This window comes from Meleagris gallopavo, chromosome 2, assembly GCF_000146605.3.
Source record: "Meleagris gallopavo isolate NT-WF06-2002-E0010 breed Aviagen turkey brand Nicholas breeding stock chromosome 2, Turkey_5.1, whole genome shotgun sequence".
In the NCBI taxonomy this organism is placed as follows: domain Eukaryota; kingdom Metazoa; phylum Chordata; class Aves; order Galliformes; family Phasianidae; genus Meleagris; species Meleagris gallopavo.
Window position 1 is genome coordinate 41,721,736 of NC_015012.2, and position 27,135 is coordinate 41,748,870.

General features: G+C 38.4%; 1 protein-coding gene across 2 annotated transcripts in view; it reads left to right on the plus strand.

Moving 5' to 3' along the window:
• RPS6KA2 (ribosomal protein S6 kinase A2) overlaps positions 1 to 27,135 on the plus strand; it is a 274,636-nt gene that overhangs the window by 225,762 nt on the left and 21,739 nt on the right. For both annotated transcript variants that reach the window (XM_031552440.1, XM_010707087.3), the window contains 4 exons: positions 5,722 to 5,786; positions 14,547 to 14,649; positions 17,379 to 17,509; positions 18,957 to 19,082. In XM_031552440.1, the coding sequence (XP_031408300.1) occupies positions 5,722 to 5,786; positions 14,547 to 14,649; positions 17,379 to 17,509; positions 18,957 to 19,082 (425 nt within the window). The remainder of the gene's footprint in view (positions 1 to 5,721; positions 5,787 to 14,546; positions 14,650 to 17,378; positions 17,510 to 18,956; positions 19,083 to 27,135) is intronic.

The following is a 27,135-nucleotide window of genomic DNA, read 5'->3' on the forward strand; positions in this document are numbered from 1 at the left end:
CACTCCTCTTGGGAGGACTCCACATGACCCACAGAAATGATGCACTCCCATGGGTCCTTCCTCTTGACCTAATAATAGTTTTTGTAGACTGATAGAGGAGAAAGTACAAGAACACATTTTCTCAACAGGTTTCAACTGCTGCAAGCAATTGACTTCACATTAGAGAAAATTAGAGTTTTGGAATTTCCAGGTTTAATCCATGTTCAGGAAGATAAGACACAGCAATAAATATAAACTTTTCCTCAGTTCCTTCCTTTGTTTTTTTCTGCTTTCTTTCCATTCTCCATCTCTTGTTTTGTTCTGCTCTGCTCATTTTGTGGTTTCCCACAATTTTCTGTGCAACCAAAACGTGTTCCAGTAAAGTCAGTGGAGTCAGTGGGCAGTTCTGGATACTAGTTCTTAAGAAAAAAAAAAACAAAAAACTAACAGTTAAATAAACAAAGTTCCTTAGCATTAGAAATAAGGTAGGTCAGTTCTAGCCCCAGTATTTTCTCATTCTCATGAAGGAGAAACTTATTTTTTAAAATAAGTTTATGGTCTCATAAAATTGAAAGACAAAGTTTTCTGTATATCAAAGCAGAACATATCTTCTCCATCTTCTCCAACTACAGTATAAGGAAAGAATGACCATGTCTTTGGCCTCTATGCTTATTCTACTGGCACATGCTTTTGCTTTATAGTTTTATGGCTAAAACTTCAGATGTAGCAGTAGAAAGCTTCAGAAGGCTCTCTGTATTTTAACTGAGAATCAGAAAGAATTGGTGAAAACATATTTGAAGAAGAAATATTTAAATGATTGGCCTAAATGCTGGACAGAAACCAGCAAATAAAAGGCCTGCTTCAGCTTTGTAGGTTGTAGGTTTCTCTGAGAAAGGAAAAATAGTCTGAAGTTGAAAGGCAAGTGGAGTTAGACATTGCGTTTTGAAAAATCTTTGGAAAAACAGTGTAGCATGCTAAAATTAATTGGAACTATATTATGTATCAAACACTTGTTTTCAGTCCTTGTTTCAGATGTGTGCAAATCTGGAGATTGTTTGTATTCAGTCCAAAATTGTTTCTAACAAGCTAAAAGAAGCTGGGCTTCAAAAATCATTTTATTCTGACTATCATGTTGCTTTTTGATGTTGACATTTTAACAAATAGAAGTAAAGATTGACTAGGAGTTTTACAACTTTGTTTTAAGCCTTTGTTTAAAACGCTGGATTATGAATGAAAAAAAAATACTAGAATTGAATGGAAAGAGGGAAGTTTATAGTCCTGTCTCTCTGATTTTGCTTTAAAATCTGATGCCCATACTACTTCTTTCTAACAAAATTTTAAGGAACAGAAATTATTGCATTCTTCAGCATCCCTTGTTATGGGCACTGTCATTTTCTGAAGCTAAATACTTTACTGAACAAATAGTCTGCATAGCACTGCTTTGGTAGTATTGCTCTGATTAAATACAATAAATTGCAGATTATGAATGGACGTAATTTTATATTACTACAGCAGATTAACTGGAATATCAGGCAAAGAAGGTGTAAGCATCTTAGAAAGGAAATTGTATGATAAAAGTATGAGCTTATTGCATTGATAGTAATTAAGCAATGGACTAAATCTCGTATCCCAGAAGGCTGCATCTGTTCAGGTGGGTGAATTAATGTAGAGTATTTTGGGAACTCTTAACACTGCTGAGAGGTATAAAGGTTTCAGAGTCCTCAAAATTGGCAGTTTTGGCCAAGAAAGTATAAAGTAAAAGTATGTGCTAGTAGATTCAGCATAGAGGCCAAATAAGTGGGTATTTTTTCCTTAGTCCCAAATAGTTTCAATTGTATGAGATGATGATCTTTAAAAAACAAACTTATCTTTCGTTGAGTGACTGTATATCTTCCTTGTAAACCTTAGAATGAATTTCAAAATGTCTGCCACTGACTAGGAAGCTGTATAAAAACAAACATTTTATTTGCTGAAACTAAAATTCTGGAAAATCCTTCTGCTCATTTTGGATATTCAGATAATCAAACTTCCTATTGTTTTCCTTTTCCCCCTTATTTTATTTCAAGGCGCATGTTGTCCATAATAATTTAACCATCAAAAATAATTACAAATAAAACATTCTCCTGTTACTGCATGCAGACACTTTTATTACGGGCATAAAACAATCTTAGGTAATTAAGTTCTTGCTTATTAATAGGAAACAACTTTTATATAAATCCTTGCACTCTATAATGTATTTAACCTTGCAGTTTGATCTGAAAGCATCATTTATCATCTTGGACCCTTGTGGGACTGTAGGGCAGCACTTGCAGGCAGTAGATTTGATGTTGCAGATAATTCTTCACAAGTAGATCTGATTACAAAGTTGTAGCTAAAGTGAAGTTTGAAAAAAAATAACAAAACAAACAAACAAACAAAAAAATAGAAATCCAGAGGAAGGCTGTAGGTTTGTGGCCATAGCATGTGCCACATAGCATGTGCTGCAATTCAGTGGTCTTTGCAGTCCTCATCTTTATTCCAAGAACTGTCCATTTCTATGAAGAAAGAGAATCCAGATGGGACTTCTTCTCGGCTTGTTTTCTCTATGAAAGAACGTATCTTACCAGTACCGCTGTAGATTTGTTGACAGTAGATGAATGGTCTCACATGTTCAGGGTGGATCCAGAGAGGTGGTACTGTAAGCACCTCCACTGTAACTTCTCCCTTTGATTTCCACACAGGGCCAGGATGGCCCCTAGGGGTTCTCTGAACTGCCCCCAAGGCTAACATCTTCGGACCATGTCTCTTCTGCTTTGGAGGGGACCGGGTCATAAGCCACTGCCTGCAGCCAGAGCACAGGGGTTATGAGGCAGATGTGGACTGTACCAGTAGGTCTCTCAGCAGGGAAGATCAGGGAATAAAAACTGCAGGAAGGACTGAGTCTTCTCTGCAATGTAAAATCAGCTGCTATGAGTTAGAAGTCCATTGTTCTTTGCAAACTTAGGCTATTAAACTTAGGCTATTATCATCCTAAATCTCTTTAATACACCAAGCTAGCCAGAGATGGAGACAAGCCATCGCATTCCCAACAACGTATTCTTTCTGTGCCAGAGCTCCAAGGTGGCCTCAATTGGGAAATGCTAATTTTTCAAACAAATACCCATGTCAACTGCATGCTGCATTCCTTACTGCACACTTCAGGCCTCCACAAACAGAAGTAGTTATAGGTGGGCTTGGTTCTTGGGTTCTTGGTTCTGATTTCTGTGTTTTTATAGAGAGAAAGAAAAAAAAAAAAGGAACAAAAAGTGTGGGTTTCAAATAGGTCATCTTAAAAAGGTGGTTCCTTCCCATCACACAGTGGTGTATCCATAAGCCTTCAAAACAGGAAAAAGTGAAACAGGGCAGAGAAGATTGAATATATTGCCAGTTATCATCAGCCTAGGGAATGCTACCAGTAACTTAGGAGTGTCTGTAGCATTTATCCTAGCTCTCTGACATTGGTTTGGCGCTTCAGTTTCATCCTCATTTAGTGAAGAACATCGAATGCACATTACAAAGTTTCCAGTCGCCACCAACTGAGCACAAGACATTTATCACAGATATTTCTTCTCCAAAGAGTTGCTAAATGTAATTCTTTTCAGAGTAACTGTGTCAGTTTCATCTTTCTGTTGGAAATGCTGAATTTGGAATGGTTCAGCTAGGGGTGTCTAATACAGACTCAGACTATGCATGGAAAAAACTAAGCTAAGGAAGACATAAAATAAGTCTTGTTACTGTCTTCGTCTATTCTCAATGTAGTCTTAGTATATTCTTGGTGAATAATTAGAAGTCATAAATTGTGTCACAAAGAGCAAGAACAGGATAAACCTGTAATACTTCACCTGAATTCTCTCTTGGTCTCCACCTGCTCTAAGCTCAAGCAAGGAGTTTCCTGAACCTCTTTTGGTTTGTCAGTGAAGCAGATTTCTTCAGCAGATGTCTTTTTCGTACACTTTTCTGGTCTCCTCCTGAACCTATCTAAGTATTTTACATCCATGTCCTCTTTTTCTCAGAATTCCACATCACACAGCTGGCTGCTGTCTGAAGAAAGACCTTTAGGATGCTCTGTACCTGGTTCCTACTAGCATCATTTCCTGACCTACATCTAGTACTGGAAAAGATATGAAATAGTTGATTCGCATCCCACTTTCCAAGCAATCATGACTTTTTGATCTGTCATATACTCTCCTCAGTCGTGTGTTTCCATGTTAAAAACTGGCAGCCTACTCAGTCATTCCATACTCTTCCACTCTGCCTTTTTGATCTTTTCTACCTATAAAAAATATACCCTTTACTAGGTGAGGGAATCAACTATATTCCACACTCACATTGCAGGTGTACAACAGGCATTTATAGCGATGCAGTGGTGTTCAGTGTTTCTTCTCTTTAGTCTCTCTAAGATTTGATTTAATTATGCATTTTTCTAGAACTATTCATCATAACCCAAAGGGTCACCTCAGCACATATAATTTTTTATATCAAGCTAGGATTGTTTATCCTCGTGTGCGTCACTCATGTTTGTCTACACTATAAGATTACCAGTATACGGAAGTAATCAGACTTGTATTCCTTTTGAAATATTATCCAGAAGGCCTGACATAATCCTGCATGTTATGTTCACAAAGTCTTTGCTTTTTGTATTCACTCAGTGAACATTAAGCAGACTGTAGGAAGCTGTTCCTGATCAGTGCATTTTGGCAAACATTGGTAACGTCGTGTACACAAGGAGAGCAGATGTCACATTTTACAAAGGCTGGAGTTGACAAGACCTTTCTAAAACTGCTTGTAATGTTGATTCTTTAGTACAAATACTGCATTTAAAAAATACTGCATAGAAAATACATAAAAAACTGAGTTCTCTGAGGTGCTGATTGCCTTTTGCAAGATGCTTGTTAATCCTGAGTCCTTTCAGAAATCCAGGCTACTCAGTATCCGTTTAAAAAACTGCTGGGTACCTTTCAAAAACCAGTTTCAAAACTGCAGTGTGAAGCCTTTGCTTCCAAGTGTTATTTCTCCAACTGAAAAAATAATGAAAAGTACTATTAATGAAGTCAAATCAAACCCCTTAAAATAGCATCCTAAGTCATCTCTGACAGTTGTTTAATTATTACTGAATACTTGTTGGTTTTTTTTTGTGAAGGAAAGATACCACCGAGAGCGATGACTTCGTTGCTCATGCAAATTTGAATATGATATTTGAAAAGGGGGAACCCAAAATGTTGCCTTATCTCAAATCAATTGGAACCTTTTGGTATTTTGAGTCAGAACTTACTTGTATTGCAGCTTTTCCTACTTGTAGAGGTAGAGGAGGATTAGAGAAGATTAGGCAATCAACAGCAACCACTGTTGGTGGCGGTAGGCAGCCATAGCCTTGGGGGAGCATCGGGACATTTTGGAACTTCTCCTGGCCTTTCTAGTGCCTGTGCTCTGCTGCATCTGAAATCCTATGTCTTACCTGAAGCCTGAAGAGAGCTATCTTGGCAACAAACTCACTTAAAGGAAAATAAAAACCCTCAGCCATCAAGTTTTCATTAATGAAGTGCCATTGTCTGTATATATGTTTGTTTATACAGTTACGGCAGTTGTACTGTTCAGGTTTTATCGATTAGAAGAAAATTTTAGATGGCGATTCTGGTTTTTAAAAAAAGGACTTGGAGAGGAAATTTGAAGAAGATGCACTCTACTAAACATGACACTATGTTGATTCTTTCTTTTTCATATCAGGTGCTGGATTCGATGGAGTGGAAGAAATTAAACGTCACCCTTTCTTTATTACTATAGACTGGAATGTAAGTGGAGAAACCTTTTAATTTTTCGTTTTTCTTTGCTAAATTTGGAAGTCCTACTTCCATGTTTATCAGAAAGGTTAAGTGAATCTAACATAGGATCTAGAGCTTTTTAAGTTGGTTCCTATATCTCTTGTGTATGTATAAATATTTTTTATGTATCTAAATACGAAAGAAATAGAAATCTGCTGTTTTCTCTAACTTCTTTTTTTCTGTTTTGGTTGATGGGCTGTCTTACCACAGTACTATCTAAGGCTATTTATCTAATTTCTACCTTCAACTCTGCATCAACTGTGAAAGCTGAGTCAGAGTGAAATGATGAGCTTTAAATGAAACTGTTCCCATAATATTTCATATTCTCTATACTCAGCCTTGCTGAGGCCGCACCTCAAGTATTGTGTTCAGTTTTGGGTCCCTCACTACAAGAAAGACATCAGTGCCCTGGAGCGTGTCCAGAGAAGGGCTATGAAGCTGTGATTGGTCTGGAGCACAGGCCTTATGAGGAGTGGCTGAGAGAGCTGGGATTGTTCAGTCTGGAGAAGAGGAAGGCTCAGGGGGATCGTTCTGCTCTCTATAACTACCTGAAGAGAGATTGTGTAGAGGCGGGAGTTGGCCTCTTCTCCCATGTAACTAGCAATAGGACTAGAGAGAATGGCCTCAAGTTGCGTCAGGCAAGATTCAGGTTGGATGTTAAGAAATATTTCTCCAAGAGGGTGGTCAGGCACTGGAATGGGCTGCCCAGGAAGCCACCAATCCTGGAGGTGTTCAAGAAACATTTACCTGTTGTACTGAGGGACTTGGTTTAATGAGAACTATTGATGATAGGTGGACGGCTGGACTTGGATGATCTTAGATGTCTTTTCCAACCTTGGTGATTCTATAATTCTGTATTTCAGTTGCAAAGGAAAACAGAGCCAAAGAACTGGATTTGAAGGAGATGCTCAGAAGAGAGGCTGATGTTCTCGGTTTTTATTCTTTTATGTTCCATATTGATATACTTACCCTTTCTCATTGGATCTGGCAAGTGGGACTAAATCCTAGTTTTATTCTTTACAGTGTCAGGAACCTCCAGGAATCCTTTTCTCTTCTTGAATTATACAGAGTAGCTCCAGATCCTCTCTTTCACGTATATACACATGCAGCTCCAAGCAGCCCCAAGACTTCCAGGCTCACCATTTCCCAAATACAACTACTGGCATTGGCTGGTGTACAGCAGGTTGTGCTACATCATGCCAGGGAAATCATAAATCTTCTAAGGTGGCTTTATCGACACCTTCATGTCTGTTTTCGCCTATGTTAATATTAAACAGGATCTGACTCTTCTACAATACTGTGATGGGTGCTACAGAAATATACCAAATAGGAGGATTTTCAGAGCAATGCTTTTACGTTACTGGGTATACAAAACAGCTAACCAGTACAGGAAATAGCAACTCCTCTCACAAGTGGTTGATGTTTTATTGAGGTGAGTCATTAATTTAACATCAGTGTTCAAAATTGGAACAGCAGTCATTTTATCAAATATAACATAGTTCCAATAAGAAATGTCAAACAGACATGATTCATAGAATGGTAAACAAGGATTTATTTTATTGCTATCAGATACAGCTCATAAAGCTAGCAGTAGAGTTTAGCTAAATATTCAACTCAGACTTGCAGCAGGTTAAGCCTTGGTCTTTTAAAGAAACTTGGAGGCAAATACTTTTTGTTCATGATTTTGGCATCTGTCAATGCATCAGAGCTCCCTTTTTCTGCATCCACTAATATTTTCTTGTTTAATTTTGTCTGACTTGTGTTATGGTATTGTTCTGTCTCTTTAAAACACGTCACTGTTCTTACTGATTCAGTTCTTACAATAAATTCTGGTAAAACAGTGAGAATGTCTGTCACACAGCCATCTTCAAACCACTGCCCATGGCTTTTCAATAAAGCTAATTCCTCTGTGAAAGCACATTTTATGGTGCCCAAGTGGCCTCTAAGTGGCCTGCAGAATCATTTATTTTGGAAAACCACATGAAGCTACTTTGAAAAGCATGCTGAAGAGTTGGCATGAGTCATTAGCATGTTACAAGATGATCAATGAAAGTGGAGTTTGAGGCTTTTCTTCATGGCTCCACTGTTTTTTTGTCCTCTTACATAGGTTCTGGAATCCAGACTCTTCTTCATTTTCTGCTTTTTACTGATCATAAGATGCTATATAAAAGCTTTACAACTTTATCAACTCTAAAGGTATTCAAACAAACAGAATCTGGAAAAGGTTTTTATTAATACTATTACTTCGTCTGTTCCTCTTATATCTCCATGGTCTTCACCTTTGGGGCAGGTGTTTAAATCTTAATTTAGTTGGGAACATTGGAACAGTGATGACATGTCTCCTTTCCCTTTTGCTAGTGTAGCATCTCCTTAAATCATGGAGAAATGAGCCAGTGTATCTTGACAAAGATCCACTCTTGCCTGTCTTAAGGAATTTTCACAGTCCTCCATCATTTGAGTGAGTTCACGCGGGCAGGCAAGGGAAATATATACCATGACCAGGCTAGATATGCACAAACATAAGTTGGAGCTAGAGAGGGAAGAAGTATAATTAACTCCTTATGATGTCTTATTTAGACTGTAACTTCGCTATAAAACATAGCTGTAAAAACTTATTTTAATCCAATCTAATTAGTTCTCATTGCACTCTCTTGGATACAGATGAATCATTATTGCATAGATCAACTATCTTTATAACATAGTTCCTTATTTATTCCTAATTTTACTATCACTCAGGGAGATCTTGGGATACTTACATAGGTACAGCAGCAGTAATGTATACATTTCAGAGTGATATGAGCCACACCAATCCTGAACTAAAAACTTAGAGTTAGAATAGCTGTTAACAAGTTCTCTATGGACAGAAGCAGAGCATGTAGGTGTTTAGTGCTGATCTCTGCATTGAAGAAAAAAGTATAAACAAACAACAGCATTGATGAGGCAGGATGTGAATTTGATTTATATCTTTGTGACATGAAGGCCTCCATGGACAACAGGCAGTCTCTCCTGGAGAGGTTCTAAGGCACCTTGACAACTCTGATAGACAGAACTACTGCAATTGGCAGCATAGAAACTTTCAGGGGCCCTAGTAAAATGATCCTATATCCAAAGTCCCTTTATCACAAAGGATCACAATGGGTTATTGTCTTCTAGAAACCCAGTGTAAAAAGAGGTCATTTTTAAGCAAGCTTTTTCCTACAACAGAAGTGACATGCTAACTAGAAAAAAAACACTAATCTGCTTAGTATCAGTTTATGAAAAGATTCAAAACAGAAATGAGAGCTAGTTCCTTCTTTCCAAGTTATATGTGATGTCTAGATATCATACTGATGAAGTCATTAGAATTGAAGGCAGAAATGTATAAATTGTATCTTCGTTTACTGTCAGAGCTGTTCCCTTGGGTTTTGAATAAGAGCTTGCTTATTGTCTCTATCAGTGAAATGTTTACCTGTTGGAGCAGTCATTTCCCACTTGTTTTCCATCTTTCACTGTCTTTAGACAGACACAACCAGACATAGTGTCTGGTTTTGGATGCAGGCAGAGAACACAGTGGAAATGACATACATGATGTAAGGAGCCCTGTTATGATGCTCCAGATGCTCATGCTAAGCACAGCAGAAGCTATAGGTGCAATCCTGGCAAATATGGATGTGGCTATAGAAAATTGTCCTCCTCTAGTCCTTTCCCACAATATCTTGGCTGCCTTCTCATGTTCTGAGGCACTGTCCTTCAGTCCAGGTGTAACATTTTCTGTGTAGGTAGCACTGAACGAATTAAAGAATCTAATCAGAGTACTTATGCCAAAACATAAATTATAGCATGAGCTAATTACTGTATGACTATTATTTTTACAGCTTATGTCGTCTAGCAACAAAACTTCAAGTCCCCACTTCCCAGGATGAAAAATAGGTGAAGGTTTCTGCAAAAGTCTGTCTTACTGCTCTAATGCTTTTTGTTGGCTCTGTGACACAAATTGGATAGCTCTTTTGTTAAATGAATGGACTGTCTTTTCTGATCAAACCTGGGATTTACAGGAAGATCAGTTATCCATCTCCTTCTGAGATCTTTTAACTACTTACTGCCCTTGCACTTTTATCTCTCTAAGACAGAGAGACCCAAACTGAGTTGCTTTCAGATAATTTTAATCAGTGGGTCTTAGAAAGCACAGCCTGGTTGCTGCTATTTGTATTACTGTTTCTTCTTTCCAGGTCATGCTTAAAGAATTTCTGGCTTTTCACTGAAAGTGAAAAATGAAATTCATTTCTGCAGACTGCAAGCAGAGGAGTGAGACAAAAGCAGTGTTTTTTGTTTAGATTACAGACTAAATTAGAACTGGAGCAAATGGTAGACTAGAAAATGAACTGTCAGATACTGCTGGCAAGAAGTAGGAAGAAAGAGGACACAAGTTCTATTTCCTTTAATATTAATCAGAGATCAAACTGAACTGGAATTGTGTTATTTAAGGCAGATTTTACCAACAGCAAAAGTTTGTTTGGAGGCCTGAATTCTGCTAACTTTTCTATCATTTGAAGGTAATAGTATTGCGCCATTAATCTACGAGAGGACAAATATTTTAGAAGGCAGTTCATCTTTTTGTCTGCTTATTGGGTTTTCTATGACAGGTAGATGTATCCTTGCACTACAAGTGCAACACTGTGGAGGGTAGCATCCTTCTACTTCTGAAAGGTGGCTGAGGAATAATTCAATTTTTTATCAAAGAAGCTCAGTCAAGGAAATTACTAAATAGTTAAACCATTTCCTCTTTTTTTTTTTTTAAATATGTTTTCCAGGCACATCACATATACATTTTCTTCTATGGGTTTTGTAGAAGTCCAAACCAGGACTCTTGTGATTAGAGTTCACAGAATCATATAATGGCTTGGGTTGGAAGGGACCTCAAGGACCATCAAGTTCCAACCCCCCTGCCTCAGGCAGGTTTGCCAGCCACAAGATCAGGTACTTGATCAGACTGCCCAGAGCTCCATCCAAGCAGGCCAAAAACACCTCAAGGGATGGGACTTCCTTAACCTCTCTGGGCAACCTGTTCTAGCACCTCACCACTCTTTCAGTATAAAACTTCCCCATCTAAATCTCCACTCCTTTAGTTCTAAAGTCCTATCAGTATCTACCTGTGTAAAAAGTTGGTTTCCTTTCTGTTTATAAACTTCCTTTAAATACTGGAAAGTGCAATGAGGTCTTCCTGTAGCCTTCTCTTTTCCAGGCTGAACAAGCCCAGTTCCTTCAGCCTATTGTCATAGGAGGGGTGATCCAGCTCTTTGACCATCTTCATGGCACTCCTCTGGACCCTCTTCAAAAGCTTCACATCCTTCCTGTGTTGGGGGCCCCAGACTTGAATGCAAAACTCCAGCTGGGGCCTCACAAGGGCAGAGGAGAGGGGAACGATCACCTTGTCTTGCTGACCACCCCTCTTCTGATGGAACTCAGGTTACCATTGGCCTTCTGAACTGCAAGCGCATGCTGCTGGCTCATGTTAAGGTTTCCATCAACCAGGCCCCCGTGGTCCTTCACAGCAGGACTACTTTCAAGTTCTTCTCCCAGTTTGTTTACATATCTGGGATTATCTCGACCCAAGTGTGAAACCTTGCACTTTGCTTTGTTGAACCTTATTAGGTTCACCTTTCGAGTTTATCGAGGTCCCTCTGGATGGCAACCCTTCCTTCTGCTTTATCAATTACACTGCTCGGCTTGGTGTCATCAGTAGACATGATGATAGCTGTTTAAAAATCACCAGAAGTTATTTGAGAGGCAGATAAAAATGGTCAAACACAATAGTGCAGACTTATCTTGTTATGTCATTTGCCACTCTGTTTGATTTTATGTTGGAGGAGATCAATGTGGAAGAGATATGCCACCAGCCTCAAATAATTTTGGGACTGTGATAAGACATGATCAATTAATATGTTTTACCTTAAATCAGAAATTTAATCAGAAATTCTTGGAAAGACTAGAAGGATCTCAAATCCTCTGAGAGATTTGCTCTCTGTTTTTATGGAAAACAATAGCCATGACTCTTAGGTAAGTTTGTGTCACCTGTGAATTGGCGTCAACAGGATATGGGCCATTTAAAGGAAGATGTGTTCTGCCTGCAGTGAGGCTCCACTTTTAACTCTGCACTGTGGTTTAGTTTGCTTCAGTGAACTGGCTTTGGTTGTAGTGGTTCTCTCAGAGCAGTAGAGCCAGGATAGCAAAGCCTGCAGATGACTCTGCTCTGCTCATTCTTGTTCCTCACAATTCAATCTAGCTACCTGATTCAAAAAACTGGGATGAAAAATATTTTAGGCTGTTGACCTTTTGCTGTTCCTAATCACCTAGTCAGAAACACTGGAAACAAACTCAATTGCAAGTGGAAAAGGAAATGGAAAAGGGTGTCAACCAGTTTGCACTCAGGAGGTTCCTTTCTCCCACACAAGCGACTTCTTTGTTTCCATCTCCTCCCATCAAGCGGATTTGTGATTACACATCTTTAGGTGGCATGTGACTCATGATGAATCTCAAATCCCTCCTTAGTAGAGGAGGATGTGGGTTAGGGATTCAAAACACAAAAGTAGATCCAACAGCACTTAAGAAACTACAGATGGAGGGAAGAATCGAGATGCTGGGCAGAATATGGTTATGATAATGAAAAGAGAGTGCAGTTCCCAAATGATGTACAGTTCTAAAATGTTTTCCAATTTTTGGACCTCACAGGATGAGGAGTGCATTTAATTCAAGGAGGAAGCATGTGTGTGTGACCAGATTGCTTTTTGTAGTAGAGGCACTGCAGTTGTGAATTAAGACAAATAGAAGGAAGCTGGAAGCAAATAGCTTACTCAAGGTTAAATCCTAGCAAGAGGAAAACCCACAGTAGGTGCTGACTGCTCTTTTAAAGCGCCCTGCAGACAGAAAAATGTGTATGTTAATTAATAGGTTTATACTTTTCAGTTGATGAGTGACACTTCCTGCTTAAGATCACAATTGGCTTTTAATTATTTGGAAGACTAGCTTTCCACTGTGGCTTACAACAATTATTTATCTCTTTTTCTCTCAGAAGATATGGAGCAATTTTGCACAAGCAGGAACTTTTTATGGTGAAATGGCCATTAATTACTGCAGAGTCATTTCCAACCTCACCATTCCACTTTTCCGAGGAATCATAATTCAGCCACAAACATCTGCTTTATACTAATGCTAATACTATGCTGCAGAATGTCCTGCCTCAATAACTGTTATTTGTCTATGCAAAATAAAGTTTAAATTATGTTGATGCATATATATATATATATTAGGTTTGACCACATGCTTTATATTACAGAAGTTAATTCACCACAAAAATCACAGTTAAAAAATCTTCCTTCTTGCAGAGAGCTGGACAGGCATATATTTAATCTCCATTAAATGTTTGGAGAACCAGCTCATTATGAAGTTGTTTTAAAAGTTACCTTGAGAATATATACATTGTAAACAGTCATTAAATTGCTCTCAAGCTCTTATCATGATTTGAAAGTTTGAAAGAAACAAAATATTTCTGTTCAGGCATGCCTAATTATTGGAAACTGTCTGTGGCAACAAGTTCAGTTCTTTGAAACCTGAGAACAAAAGCATTGCCAGAAAGGGAGCAAGCCCAGGGATGGAAACATGGGGCAGGGAGTCAAATGGGAGTTCTGTTCCTGGTGCTACCATCAGCATGGTGCTCAGGTTTGGCCGCTTCAAGCAGAGATAATGTAAAGATAGTTGAAATCAGTTGGATTCTTTCCTTTAACCTCTGTAAGCTTTGGGTCAGGTCCAGACATACTAAGTTTATTCATCTTCCAGAATGTGTGGGTGTGCATATGAATGCTTGCAAAGGAACACAGTGGAGCAGTTTCTTAAACATTGCTAAGTATAGGTAAAAAGGCCAGGAGATCCCTTGAAACAAAGGCAAGGTATTAGTATATATATATGGCGCCTGTTACTTAGGTGGTCCCCTACATGCTCCCTCAACTCCCCAGCAAAAACTCACCCAGATGTTACCTGTTGTACACCTTCCCCTCTTCCTTAACTTTTTCCTTAGTTTTGTTCTTCTGTTCAGTTGCTCAATCTACATTTTCACCCTTAAAGTGATTTCCCTGCTATCTGCAGTGCTTTCTTCCTACTGCCTTTAGATGGGAAGATGGATTTCATCTGATCTTCTTCTGTGAGCTCCTTCCATTTCACCAGATATACCAAAAGAACAAAGCTCTTGTTTAGGTTGTGAGCTCCAAGCAGCAAGGCCTGTTGCTCAGCTCCGTCTGGCAGGGTGTCAAACATATTGCTAGTTCTTGACAAACAAAAAATGCTAAAGCAGTCACTGCTTCCAAGTGGTTCTTTGAGCTAGTTATCACTAATGTGATGCTCAGCTCACCCATATGTGGTTTCCTAGTGTTACCATTGCATGTTCCGATCCTGCCCTTAAGATCAGTGAATTTCCAGATGCTCCAGATAGACTGTTCATGGTCTAAATTTTGACCAGAAACGTTGCATTTACATTCTGAGTCCTGATAATTAAGAACTGCAGGGACAAGCTAGGGCATAGATTTGAAACCTGCCAGTTAAACAAGAGCCAGTACTGTGGCTTCATCATCCTCTTTGTCAGTCCTGCAAGGATGGCGCTGGGCTAACAAAGGCCGCACCAAAGCAGGGGAACCTATATGTGAGTATTGAAGTAGCGGAATTTGTTGCCAGGTTGTTGACTGTGATTTGTTCTTCTTCTAGAAACTGTACAGAAAAGAAATCAAGCCGCCTTTCAAGCCTGCAGTGGGACGGCCAGAAGACACTTTCCACTTTGATCCGGAGTTCACATCTCGGACCCCCACAGGTTAGCACAGTGGCACATGGGTGATGGGTCTTTTTAGTGATTTGTTTCATTCATAATCTCTCTCCCCATTCCACTGAGTCAAAAAGTCTGATCACCTGTGGAGTTGCTGGGTTTTGTGATACCCAACAGCAAGCAATGAGTGTTTTGCATTTCTAAGAAAAGGCAGGAACATTTCACCAACTTCACATTAATATGTCTGCATTGTTTATAGTGAAACAATGTAATTATTGGCTATTTTATTGCTATTACTGTTGCTTATATTAGCTGAATATAACTGTTATAACTGTTCTAGGCTTCAAAGAACTTTGTATCTCTACAAGCTAGTATTTAATTATGTATTCCACAGATGTTTCATCAATTATTAAATGAGCTCTACTGCCTAGAATCAGGTTTAGTCAAAGTTTTGCAACCAGTCTAGAAGTTTGCTGTTTCACAGAAAGCTTTAGTCTGGAGGTTGAAACAGCTTTCTGCAGATTCCTAAGCTCTCCTCTGACGATTCTAAAGGTGCAGTTCCAATACTGACAGTTCATCATTGCGGGTACAGTTTTACATTACCTTTTCTGAGGGATTCATCTGAATTTGAGTCAGTTTTTCTGGTCACTTATTTCTGAAGTCCACATAAACTTTTCATTTATGTTGACTCAGCTGTCTACAGAGCCTCACAGGGAGCAGAAGTGATCCAGGCCATAAGTGATGATTTGAACACGAATCAAACCAAGATCATTGCAGAAATCCAACTTAGAGTTCAGCCCACAAATGGTTGCACTGTTGTAAGTGGTTGGGCAGTTTTCCACAAGCAGCACAGGCATCTTAGGCTGGCCTTACTGCTGAGAAAATGTATGTAAAATTGCACCTCAGGTATCTAAATCTCCTCTTCTGCAAATAAAATAATAATGTTTGCTAACCCCAGCAAAGCATGCTGAAGTAAATTACTACAGATTTATTAGGCCTTTATGAATTCTGTAATACTGTAAGATGCTCAGGAAGGACAAAGCATTATAGCTTTCACAGTTAGGAAGATAGCTATTATAGGAGATTGGTGCTTGCGAGTGTGTCAGACACGTACAGTGATTCAGTATTTATCAAAACTAGGAAAAGGATTTAGGATTCCTAACTATCACAGTTAACATAAAACATAAAACGAAGTTTTGCACTTAACGCAAATGTATTAACATCCAGTCCATACAATGGGCACATTAGTCAGTGGTAGTGAATATTTAACACTGAACACCAAACAATCAGTTGTTCTTATACAGTGTTTCATAAAGAGATTAACAGTGAATTATGAAGGAACAGTTGTTTTTAATAGAGATGACCTAGCACTTGTGTTTTAGAGCTGAGTCACAACTCTTCTATAGTTCAATAATGTTCAAGATTTGAATTATTCCCATTCCATTTTCAAAATAAATACTATTTTCTCTTAATTAATATATTTTGGGAAACTACTCTAGTATATACACCATTGTAAGAAGTACCCAGTAATGGAAGAGGTCTGATGAGATTCATCCATGTATTTTCAAGGACTGTTCTCATTGTCACACAAATAAACAAATAGCCCACTTTGTTTTACCAAAGAATAGGCTTTTCCACATAGTTTGGAGTGAGGTTAGACTCGCTGTGCTTGTTTCTGACATCAGCCAAAGCTAAGACTTTGTAGAGATGTAGAATTAGCTGCAGTCTCAGTTTCATTTTTCTGAGCAGATCAATTGTTTCTACCATATTACAGCTTCAGAAAGACTGAATCTTGTATAGTTAACCACAGGTTACATTTTAGAAATCACAATGATAAGGGGAATAAAGAATATCCACAGTTTACATTTTACATGCCCAGGAATAGTTTGCATTGCTGGTATTACTGCATATGAAAGTGCCCTGGACAAAATATACGCTGTGGGAGAAGGATCTCTTTAAAGCATTTCAGAATTCTAAGTGAAGCTCCTCTTCTCTTCTTGCTTTGGCAAGATGTTTCTCTCATTGAGAGAAAGGTACCAGAGACTGTTCTCTAGTTGTTTCATCCCAAAGGCAGAACATTTCAGGGCTCTTTGAACTCCTCTGGAGTGAGGAGGTTAGTTTCAACACCCCCAGCCAGTTTGTTCACCTGAGGACAAGTCAGCCAGCCTCTTCCTGGGGTAGATCCCAGCTCCTAAAGCTGCTGCAGAAAGATCCCTTTGAGACTGCAAACCACCACTCTTGGAGAACTGTGCTTTTACACTTGCTTCAGGTCTTTTCTCCTTTGCATTCTCCTCATCCACACATCACATTGCATTACTTTAGCCTTTGTAATTTCTGTAGTCAAGGTGTTCCACAAAGGACACATAAAGCATTCCGCAGCTTTTTTCCACTCCCTGGAGAACTTCTGCTGATCCAAAGGGGTGCCCTGCCTTAAGCTATCTGTCCTTCTCCTGCCTTTGTCATACTGTCCCTTCTCTGCTGATGCATACTCCTGACACAGACGGTGCTTCACATTGGAATGAAAATTAACCATGATTAAACCTCTGTATTCAAAGGAGTGATCTTGCAAACAATATCCCTACACTGTTCACATCCAGAGGAAAGGGATGGAGAAGGCACATCAGAGTCTTTATTATGGAGGTGAATTAGATAAATACATTTCTACCACTTCATCAGAATGTGCAGCTGACTGACGGGGTGACAGTCTATTGCAGTTGTTGTACTATCACTTTCTGATCCTTTGTGCCACTCATGAGGTCATTTGCTTCCTTCTACAGATTCCCCAGGTGTTCCTCCAAGTGCCAATGCTCATCATCTTTTCAGAGGGTTCAGCTTTGTTGCCTCTAACTTGGTGCAGGAGCCTGCACAGCAGGATGTGCACAAAATCACCGTTCATCCAATTGTGCAGGTACGGATGCTAATGCTAAACTTTGCACTTGATAGACAGGTGCATGTGTGCACATTGTATTTAAACTGCCTCAGCATTTCAAATTCACCCAACCCTCATCTGTTGCCATGCTTCATGTAGGAGATGGAAAATTAGGTATATTTTTTCGCAAAGGCTTTTATCTTTATGTTCACATTCTCCACTGCCCTACAAAGGAAATAGGGATCACACCTTATCACAGCTCAGATGAAAAGTACTTCTGCATACCTGAAACACTATTACAGGGCAGGCAATGAAGTGTTGTTTTTTAGTGACTGATGTTATTCTCAACAGTTTTGTCTAGAGTTATGTGATACAGTCAGTATTGGCAGAGAGGCTTAATGAATTATTTCCGTAGGCTCCTACACACATGAAGCCCAAGTTCCTGAGTATAGAGAGGCCACAGTGTTCCTGTTGTGATTACAGAAGAGCCTGGTTGTACTCACATAACCCAGACTGGCTTGGCAGTGGAAGGAAAATTGCCAGATTCTTGGTTTCTTGCTGCCATTTCCCTATGACGTTCTCTCCAGCAATTGTAATTTCACACTGGAGTAAACCAGAAATGAATTGCTACAAATGGCTCAGCACATCAGAGGAACAGTGAATCAGGAGAGGAAGAGGACTGCTCAAAGACACTGCAGATTTTTTCACAAGGAAAAAGCTTTTCTCTTACCCACAGCAAGAGATACACAAGGGAAAGAGTCCTTGCTTGTGGTATCAGCTTTTATCCCTATTTTAATAATTCATAGTTTATTATTAAAAGCTCTTTTCTGCACCACTAAGTGAAGTATTATCCAAACAATTACACCCCAAAAAATGTAACTATGTTTTCTTCTAAAAATGTATTGAATGTGCACGTTTTACATGGTTATACGTCTGACAAGGTTCTGTTTAGGCTTTTCCAACGAGGATACATTTTTAGACAGAAGGTCCTAGAGGGTTTTTAGAGGTGCTGGTGATTTCTTCAATCCTGGAATTGAGTTTGCAGCAAGGTTTAAATTTGGGCTTTGGGAGGGCATCATCACCTCATCAATCTGCCCTCCCAAATTACCTGGCCTTTCAGTAATTAGGAATAAGTTTTTGTAGTCGAGAAATGTAGATTTCTCAAGAGACTTAGGCCTGCAGTTCCCTGTGAATTTCTAATAGGAAGTGGTTGTCTGCATTCCATAAATAGTTTACAATATCACTCCTTTTTTTTCTATTACTTCTAAACGGAAAACTCCCTCTTACAGACTGAGAAAAAGGTAAAAAGGGCTGGAACACACTTGTTTAGATAAAAAGCTTCAGATATTTTTTAATTAGACTTAGAACACACCAGCTGTGGAGAAGATGAGATCTAACACTTTGTGAACAACTAGGCTAGTCCCTTTATGTATCCATTTATGTATCCATGTCCTGATTACCTTGTTTATTTTGTCTTTCTCTATAGCAATTACATGGAAACAATATTCACTTTACAGATGGATATGAGATCAAGGAGGACATAGGAATTGGCTCCTATTCAGTGTGCAAGAGGTGTGTTCATAAAGCAACAGAAACCGAGTTTGCGGTGAAGGTAAGAAAGTCACCTGGTTGATGCCAGACGTGTGGTTGAAACTTCTCTGCCAGTCTATGCAGAAGTGTGATCAGTCTTACAGTGTTGGCTTTTTTTTTTTTTTTTTTGGTTGGTGTTGCCGGTTCTTTTTTACTTTCAAAAGATGACAAGTTTCATGATAAGCCTCATTATTTCTCATGTTTTAATAAAGTAAAATTCCAGGACAAAAAAAAACACTTTACAGTCTTGTATTGAAATCCCACTTATTTCAGCCTTGCTCCTTTCACAATCTAGACATGATTATTAGCAGATGATCAAACACGATCAAATTTACAATTGACTCATCTTAAACAAACAAAATAACAAAATGATTGCAAAATTGAATACTCTATGATTGCAAAATAACATTTTATTCTTCTTAAATTTAGTTTTGATAGTTCTTACTGTAATAAGAGAGATTTGTTAGTGAAAAGCATGGTCATTCACAAATCATCAGATTTCTTTATCTCTCCTTGATGTTCAGCACCAGCATGCTACACAAAGGCACAAATGACAGGCTTCAGTGGAGATTCAAAATATAGATTTAGTAGAATTCAGTTGAATATTAAAGACAAATCAGTGAATTTCAAACTTGTTCTTGCAATCCCATATGTCACAGCAGCCAACAGCAAGAATGCATGTATGAGGGAATTTGTTATAATAGGAAAGAATGGCTGCCCAGTAGAACTGCTTTGGAAGAGCTCAGAGAGCTAAGTTTAAACTTAGTTAATTGCTATTGGTCAATAGCATGTAGCTTTTACAGAAGGCAAAAAAAGTTTAGTGTATGTGTCAAGAAATCAATGTACTTCTCAGGCAAAAAGTTACAAAAATTAAATTTTCTTTGGTGGAAAGGAGTAGTAATTAAAATGTTCATGTGCTAGAAAATTATTTAGTGATTTTGTTCTTTTACCAAAAAGTGGTAAGATTGGATTAAATCAGTTTAATGAATTTGGAAAGACAGGGACAGTTAAGTCAGATCTTTTAATTCTACAAGATCTCATGGAAACAGATTGCTTAAATAAGCAGAAGACAAAAAAGTAATTCCTTGGAATCAGTGCACGAAGAGACGTATTTACTAAACTTGCAGTAAATCATGGAATCATTAAGATGAGATCTCTAAGTTCACCACATCCAACCGCCAGCCCATCCCTCATGCCCACTAACCATGTCTCTCAGTGCCACATCTCCACAGTTCCTGAACACCTCCAGGGACAGTGACTCCATCACCTCCTTGGGCAGCCTATTCCAATACCTCAACACTCTTTCAGAGAACAAATTTTTCCTGAATCTCTCCTGGCACAATTTGAGGCCACCTCTCATCCTATCAGTAGTTACCTAGGAAAAGAGACCAATCTCACCAAATAAAGTATTGGTGGTTTATTTCTTGTATTTTGAAGTTTGTAGAAAAACTTAGCTTGTAAACGAGACTGTCTCTCTGCAACTAAATAAGAAACTGTGAGTTTAAAGTGATCCAAACAGCAGGTCATAGATAAATGAGCTACAGGTAGTCAATAGAGTAATAATGAAGTATTTACTCAGTCTTATTTTCTATTACAAAATGGATGATAATTCAGTATCCATTGAAGTCCATGAAAGTTTTGGTGTCTCCAAATACTGTCCACAAAACTCTGGGAACCATTAATAATTCACAATTTGTTGATGTCATTATTCAAACAACTGCAGTATCATAATTAGGGGCACAGCCCTACAAGCAGGTCTTGGGCTTGCACAGGGACATGATAGGATTGTCATTTTTAATGAATGGAAAAATTACCTGTTAATTTTCAACAGATGACATTGTGCAATGGTAGGTATAGGTCTTGTAGAAATAAATGACATCCATGGTAAAAAAAATGTGAATTAAATGAATTTTTTAAATATTTTTAATACTCTATATATATATCAAGAATTGCTAACATCTTTATGAGTGTAATACAGTCAGCAAGAAACCGAAATACAAAGACCTTTATCCTCAAAGATGTCTGAGTGCCTGAATCCAATATGGTCCAGAACCTACTTAGCAGTATGGGTTTGGAGTACCTATGAGAATCTAGAGCAAACTTAACACATGGAGAAATCCAATGCCTCAGGAGAGTCTAGCACGTTTGTTGCAAGGCTTATGCTCCCTTCCATTTTTATTAATTTACTCTTTTTATTCCTTTCTTCCTTCAGTTCTTGTTGCTTTCTTGTTATGCTAGTAGGTCTTGATTTTGACCACCAGCTTAGGCAACTCATTTTGCATGTCAGTTTCCAACACAGAGTGAGTCAAACATGTAGCACAGACTTTGAGTTGCAGACGGCTGGTGGGTTTCTATTTGTACTTTCTTTCCAGCATATTGACTGCTTCCCACTTGATTATTATTCCTACAAATATATTGGTTTTATTATCCTTTCTCTTTTTTTTTTTCTATTTGATATCAAGGTTGTTCATTTTGTTATCAAAGTAGCTCAGTTTCATAAAGATTGCACAGTGCAACCATTTCAAGTAATTAGATGGTACGGGAGTTGCAACTGACATTATCTTAATTATATATCAGTTCCTTTTGACATGCATCTTTTAACTCTCTCTATAAAAATCACTGTAATTAGATTCTTTTGATTTCTTTCAGTAAGCATAATTTTCTCAGGAAAAAATATCTGCAATGATCATTCATAAGATAGGCAGTTTCCCCATTTGTCTGGTAACACGTCATTAAAAGCTCCCTAGTAAATGCTGATTGCTGACACGTCAGAGAGCATCATCCTATCTCCCCAAAGGATACTGACAATAATGAAGGAGTTAAGGAAATGATGTAATGGCATCATTGTGGGAAGGGGTTTGTCATCCTCCACTCCATGGAGTCTGCCGCTCACCAGGCCTTATTTACTATCACTTTGTAGAGCCATACTGAGACAACAGAGTACTGAGCCAGAGTAACATGAGTCAGAGCTACTGCCAGAAAATCCACACAGAAAAACAAAATGTTTCTTAACCCAGAAACAGCACGTATTTTTCAGAAACATTTCATTCCTTTTTCTTTTGCTGGCCATCTGCAACTAATTGGAGACCATCTTATAGAGATAATTAGAGGTCTAGAAATGTAAAGATGCTCTTTGTTGACATGATAAAAGCACTTGAACAGATCTGTAATTTAACTCTTTCCAGTGTTCAATGAGATGAGGCACATCACTCACTGAGGGACTTTTGAAAATCCCTCCAGACACCTGTCTGCATCTCTGGGCTCTGAGATACCTTCATAAGTCCAATCACTAAACTTGCAGAAGAGATTTTTCTTCCGAACTGTTTGTAAGAATGAAATCTTAATAACAAACTCTATGTCTATTCAAGACCTGCCCTAAATAGAGGCTCCTAAATACAATGTTTAAGAATTGAGACTTAACACATCTATACTATTGAAAGCATTTCAATATCATGCTGCCAGATTTCCTGCACACTAAGTCTAACCTGAAACTAGTGGAACAAGCCTGGATCAGTGTAGGTAGATTTAGATTTAGCAAATCTTTGAATAATATTCTACTGCACTACATACTCTGAAGTACTTTTAAAATGTTACTCCTAGGCTTTTTTTTTGCCCAAGGGAAAGTTGGGAATATAAAGTTAAGAAATACATAAATATTGTTCATTCTTTGGAAAATTTTATAAAACTCTGGTAACAGAAGAAAGCTGGGGAAAAAAGAATAGTGTTTCTCTTATGATGAATCTCTAATGTTTCAGATTCTTCTGCTCAAATATCGATCATCCTCACTACAATAGGATGATTTTTAATAACAAAGGGAACTGTCAGTGTCAATCAGAATTACAAGCATCAAATGGGTACACATGTAACAGCGAGATCAGAAGGAAAAGTGAATCAGATTAAACTATTTCAATTGCATCACTATCTACTATCTAGAGAAAGTAAGTCAATTTATAAGAAGATTGATTCTAGAGCAGATGGGAGGGATTTCTGTGCATGGAAAAAAGGCTGTGATGGAAACCTGTACACATTCTCCAAAAGAGCTCTCTTTTGGAAAACAAAGGAGATCTGTGAGTTTTGGATGTATTTAATTTTTCAAAACCTGCCAGAGATTTGATGCAGTTAGTATATGTCAAAAGTTTTTTGCTTCATTTAAAATCATTGCACTGATTTCAAATGTGGATCTCTACTTCTATTGAAGCTTTCAAGCTGAATTTTCAAATATGCTTCTTACTGAAGCCAGATGAAGTTTGCAAAAAAAAAACAACAACTGACTGCATCTCAAAATTTCTCTATTTAGATCGACTTCTCCCCTCTTCAGGAGAGATTACTGGAAGATAATAGTCTAAGTTAAAACTGCTGCTGCTATGGCCTATTCTACCCTTGTTATATTATCTGTACCAAACACTGTGGATTTGGGTGGAACGGGGGCCAGATTCAACAGCTTGAAGGCAACTGCTTTTTTCTCTGTGTCAAAAGACTATCTACCTGGTTAAATCTTATAGATTTTTAGTTTTCCTATGCTGTTGGATCCAGGGCAAATAATTGGATAAAAGGACAGGTTACACTCTTCCTTCTCCCCTGAGGAAACACATACAGCAGAGGTAGTCCCAAATGACAAGTTCAGTTTTGCAGATGACAATACTGCAGTGGAATTTGGATCTTGAACATGTATGAATTTCATGACTTTTTTTTCCTATCTCTGTAATGCACTAACTAACTATTTGGTTCCAAATGTTCCGAGCTGTAAGCAAGGCTAGATTTTGCTATCTGTGTCTGCCTCTGGGATACAGGTTAGGTTATGCTGGAGATCTAGTAAATCCTACAGTTCATATATAATTCTGGTAATTACTAAGCATCGAAAGTGCATTTATCTCAGTATGTTTTGATATGGACAGACTGGTGAGAAGGTTCAATTTAAAGAGCTATAAAAATGCACTTCTCCACTGGTAACTGGAGAAGTGATGTCAACATGCTATCAATAAACAGAAGTCAGTAACTCCTGAGAGCTGTTTTTAGCAGGCCTGTGTAGTTAGATTTCCTATATACCTCTACTTATGTGCTAGTAGCAGTGACAATCACCAGATGAATGAATTCTAGAATTGTTTAATGTTTCTTTTAAATTTCATTTTCCCCATCCATTGATGTTCATAGTCTTGCTTTGCTTATTTTTAGGTGGTTGGTGTAGTTAGATATGCTTGTCAGAAGGCAGGAGGTTCCACAATAGCGATTTTCCCATAGCTTATATTATGCCTGTGTCAGGAGGTTAGTGCTAAATGTAGAAAGCATGAATACCAAAAAAAGTGAAGTTAGGGATATTTCAGTATCTATGGTTTAAAGTAGATTATAAACAAAGGAGAGAAAATCTGAAAAAAAAAAACAAGTAGTAAAATATATGCACTAATTGCAAGAAAGTATCCAAGATTGTTACAAAATATATATGATTGAAGACAGCGTGATGTGATCAAATTCTGTTAATATCTGTAAGATAATATAATTGAAAAATAAAAACTCAGCTGCTATAGGCAACATGATGAGACAGAATGTCTTGAAGCTAAAAAAGAAAAAATAGGAAAATAGGAAACAGGAAAATAGTCTGGTAGTGAGAGCAGTTGGTAATATACTCTTAAAGTGATGGTTGAGGTGTTCTCCCCCTCCCATAGAAAGAAATTAGATCTGATTAGTGGAGTTGTAGCCTTACAAAATGTGGGTCAGAATTATAAGATTATTTCTTACCTTGATAAATTAGAGAGAACAATTATGAAGCCAATGATGTTTGGCGTATGAATCTGAGATTTGTGAAATCCTGTTATTCAGAGTCTTCAGCAGCAGATTATTTTCAGTGTCTGATGGATATTTAAGCTGGTAATGTGGCAACAGACTCAATAGGATATAGAGTATCATATGTGAGGTACAGATTTCAGTGATGATTTTAGGCATAAATCTCTGTGTTGTTTTGGATTTGCACAGGGAGGGCAGTTTTCCAGAGGGGTGCTCATCTGGCACTTTGCAAAAGAACCACCATGGAAAGCTTCAGACTGCAAATAGAAATCTATGGGAAGAGTGCTTACAGACAGCATGAGACAGTGTCTTCAGTATGTGTTGGAGAGAGAAAACTGATCACAGTAAAATGGATGGAATAGCAAAGGAGTGCAGTGGAGAAAGTTTTCTGTGAGGGTCTTGCATCTGTTCTGTGAGTGTATTTTGAAGGCTTTCTAGGTTGTCCCATTTTGAGTAATTCCAAAGTTCTTGACTTCCATGCAGAATATTATTGTGTACATGCTCACCATAGCAAGGGACAATAGAGCATATTTAATGATGTTGTCATTTTGTAAGATTTAAGTTTAGTCGGATGCCTGCCAAGCTTCATTCAGCCTCACTTTTCTCTTGTTTTAATTTAGTGTGTTCAGGTTTCTGCCAGGTACTCTCTCTGTAAGTCAGCTCTTCATAGAAGCACATCTCAAATAGACAAGACCCTTCAGTTACATCTTTTGAAGGGATGGACCAGCAAAGAGTGTGGGGCTGTGCTTGAAGGGCTTAGAGGGGGACAGGGCAAAGAGCCAGGAGCACCCTGAGCACTTTTGTAAGCAGTGAACTTGTTTGTAACAGCAAGAGCCATTGCTAGATAGTGACAATTGGCTAAATGGGATCAAGGTGTTGCATAAGTCTCAACAAATAAGCAGAGGAGGCAGATAGAAATATAGAAGTGTGGGCACACCAGCACTTAAACTTGTGCTTCAGGGCAAATCTGAGATATACAGTGGCGGTACAGCCCCTCCAGCATAAAGATATTACAACCTCCCTCCCATTCAGTCACAAAGCTCACAGTGCCCCTCTCCTTGGCATTGCTGAGCTTCTCAAGAATGATGCTGTTTTTCAGTGCTAACTGGATCTTTTTGAGATGCGGGGTCAGGCAGCAGCTTTCCTGCAGTTTAGCAGTATCACGTTTCTCGTCTCTAGATTGCTTGCCAAACATCTAAGCATTTTGGACAGCATTTAGTCCTTTGAGGCTCTGTTTCTCTTTTGGGGCCATTTAAACTGTTTCTTGTATTTGTCTTCCATACTGATGTAATAATCTTCCCCTTCTGTAACATCCAAACATGACACCATGGTTTTCAGCCCTGAAGCTTTTTGTCAGAGAGGGTGGGAGTAGTGCTACAGTCATCTCACGAACTGAAAACTCATCAATTTGATCCACGGACGTGAGCTAGGGCTGTGCAGAGCAGGCTAAAACAGTGGAGAGCTTTTCACACTCAGCCATTCTGCCCTAAAATTGCAGGTTTCTCTCTAAAATGAGTTTTCTGCTTCACGGGTGCTGTTGAAACAAATTTTGTTAGTGTTTATGTAGCTTAGAAAATGTGTGCAACTGTATAGGCTGTAATTAATTAATAAGTACTAAAGTTGCAGTCGACAGCTTGGGAGTACTAAGTCAGCAATGGACATGCCCTGCCTTCAGAAATCTTAATGCCTCACCTACACATCTTGATCCGATGGCCAAATGCTTATTTCAGAAAAGTAGTGCTAATTAGGCCCATATCTTCTTTTCTTCATTATTTTTCTGAAAGATTTAAGCAAGGATGGGGGAAGTGGAACTCTGGAGCTAATCAAAACTAATAGCACAGCAAATAGTCCCTCAGAAACTATTAGGCTTGGAATAGCTCTCCTTGGAGACATGTTAAATGTAAAATTATACCATGGCCTGTTAAATAATGTTAGCCTTTCTGCAGTGATTTTCCTCCAGCTTTAGTAATTTGACATCAAAAAAGGGACCAAATTAAAACAGATGCTTGGCATGAAGAGGACTTATTTTTAAAAGAAAATATTACTGAAATTGAAACCTGTTCATTTTCCAGCTCACAAAACTGCAGAATTCTATCTCTGTGACACTTTTGTTGGAATTAATGCTGGAGATGAAACTGTCAGTTTAAAATATCTATGTTGTTATACCAGCTTTCTGTAGAAAAGATGAATATCCCATCTATAGTTCCACTCACTAGTGGTACCCTGAGTTTCAGATTTGGAATTCAGCCCATAGATACAGTATAGAAAGCCTGTGGTCATCTCTCCTCCCAGGGGAA